This window comes from Diadema antillarum, unplaced genomic scaffold (assembly GCF_040938485.1).
Source record: "Diadema antillarum isolate AM-2024a unplaced genomic scaffold, OU_Dant_1.0 scf00000051, whole genome shotgun sequence".
Classification (NCBI taxonomy): domain Eukaryota; kingdom Metazoa; phylum Echinodermata; class Echinoidea; order Diadematoida; family Diadematidae; genus Diadema; species Diadema antillarum.
The window spans coordinates 1,922,368-1,923,733 of NW_027270940.1; the positions used below are offsets into that span (position 1 = coordinate 1,922,368).

General features: G+C 46.2%; 1 protein-coding gene across 1 annotated transcript; it reads left to right on the top strand.

The window, feature by feature from the left end:
* The first annotated feature begins 555 nt into the window (after positions 1 to 555).
* On the top strand, positions 556 to 1,098 carry LOC139715581 (KRAB-A domain-containing protein 2-like). The gene has a single exon (XM_071627143.1). It carries the CDS (start codon positions 556 to 558, stop codon positions 1,096 to 1,098), a length of 543 nt encoding a protein of 180 aa, XP_071483244.1.
* Positions 1,099 to 1,366: the final 268 nt, after the last annotated feature.

The window sequence follows — 1,366 nt, forward strand, 5'->3', positions numbered from 1 at the left end:
AATCACGTCAGATAGGAGATGAATCTCAGCCTGTAGATGAAACGGAGATTGGGTTGAACAAGAGCTCTTGATTGACGCACAGAAGAATGATCCACAGTTGGTAGCGTTGTGTGATAGTGCTCTTGCTGAAGAAGAAGCACCGAGTGAAAGGACTTGCTACTATAAGAAAGGAGATGTGTTGATGAGGAAGTGGATGCCAGTTGACTCTTCCAGTGATGAAGAATGGCGAGAAGTTCACCAACTTGTCATTCCAACAGTATTTCGTAAACACATTTTGAGTGTGTCGCATGAGTCAGCTCTTGGTGGTCATCTTGGAGTCAATAAGACGGTTGACAAGATTTTGAAATATTTCTTTTGGCCTGGCTTGAGACGGGATGTTTCAGATTTCTGTAGGACTTGCCATGTTTGTCAAGTGGTGGGAAAACCTAATCAGAAGATTCCTCCTGCTCCCCTGAAGCCCATACCAGCATTTGATGAGCCGTTTAGCACAGTTATCATAGACTGTGTTGGTCCTAGTTGCCAAAGACAAAGGCTGGACATGAGTACTTGCTCACTATGATGTGCGTTTCTACGAGATTTCCAGAAGCTGTGCCACTTCGGCGTATCACTGCACAGAACGTTAACAAGGCGTTAGTGAAGATCTTTACAACGGTTGGCTTGCCAAAGGTGGTGCAATCAGACCAGGGTTCCAACTTCACTTCAAAGATATTTCAGCAAGTGATGCGTGAGTTGGGTATCAAATGTGTAACCTCGAGTGCCTATCATCCACAGAGTCAAGGCGCTCTGGAGCGTTTTCATCAGACGCTGAAGAACATGATGAGAACATACTGCCTTGAGGTCGAGAAGGACTGGGATGAAGGCTTGCCGTTGTTGCTTTTCTCGGTACGAGAGTCTGTGCAAGAGTCCTTAGGATTTAGTCCCTTTGAGTTAGTGTTTGGACACGAGGTTCGTGGTCCATTGAAGGTCTTGAGAGAGAAGCTGTTGGGTGAGGATGACTTACCCGGTTTGTTGAATTACGTGACCACGTTCCGTGGTAGGCCGACTCGTGCACGTGAATTTGCAGCTGGACATTTGAGAAACAGTCAAACAGTGGTTTGATAAGAGGTCCAGGGAAAGGATGTTCAGTCCCGGTGAAAAGGTATTGATACTGCTGCCCATTCCTGGTAATCCTCTGTGTGCTCGCTTCTCTGGTCCCTATGTCGTGGAGGAGAGACTGAGTGATGTGAATTACATTATTCAGACGCCAGACAGGAAGAAAAAGAAACGGTTGTGTCACATCAACATGTTGAAGAAGTATGCTGAGAGAAGTGCATGTGAAAGTGCGAGGAAGGAGCTGATGAGATTCATTGGCATGGCCGGATATTAC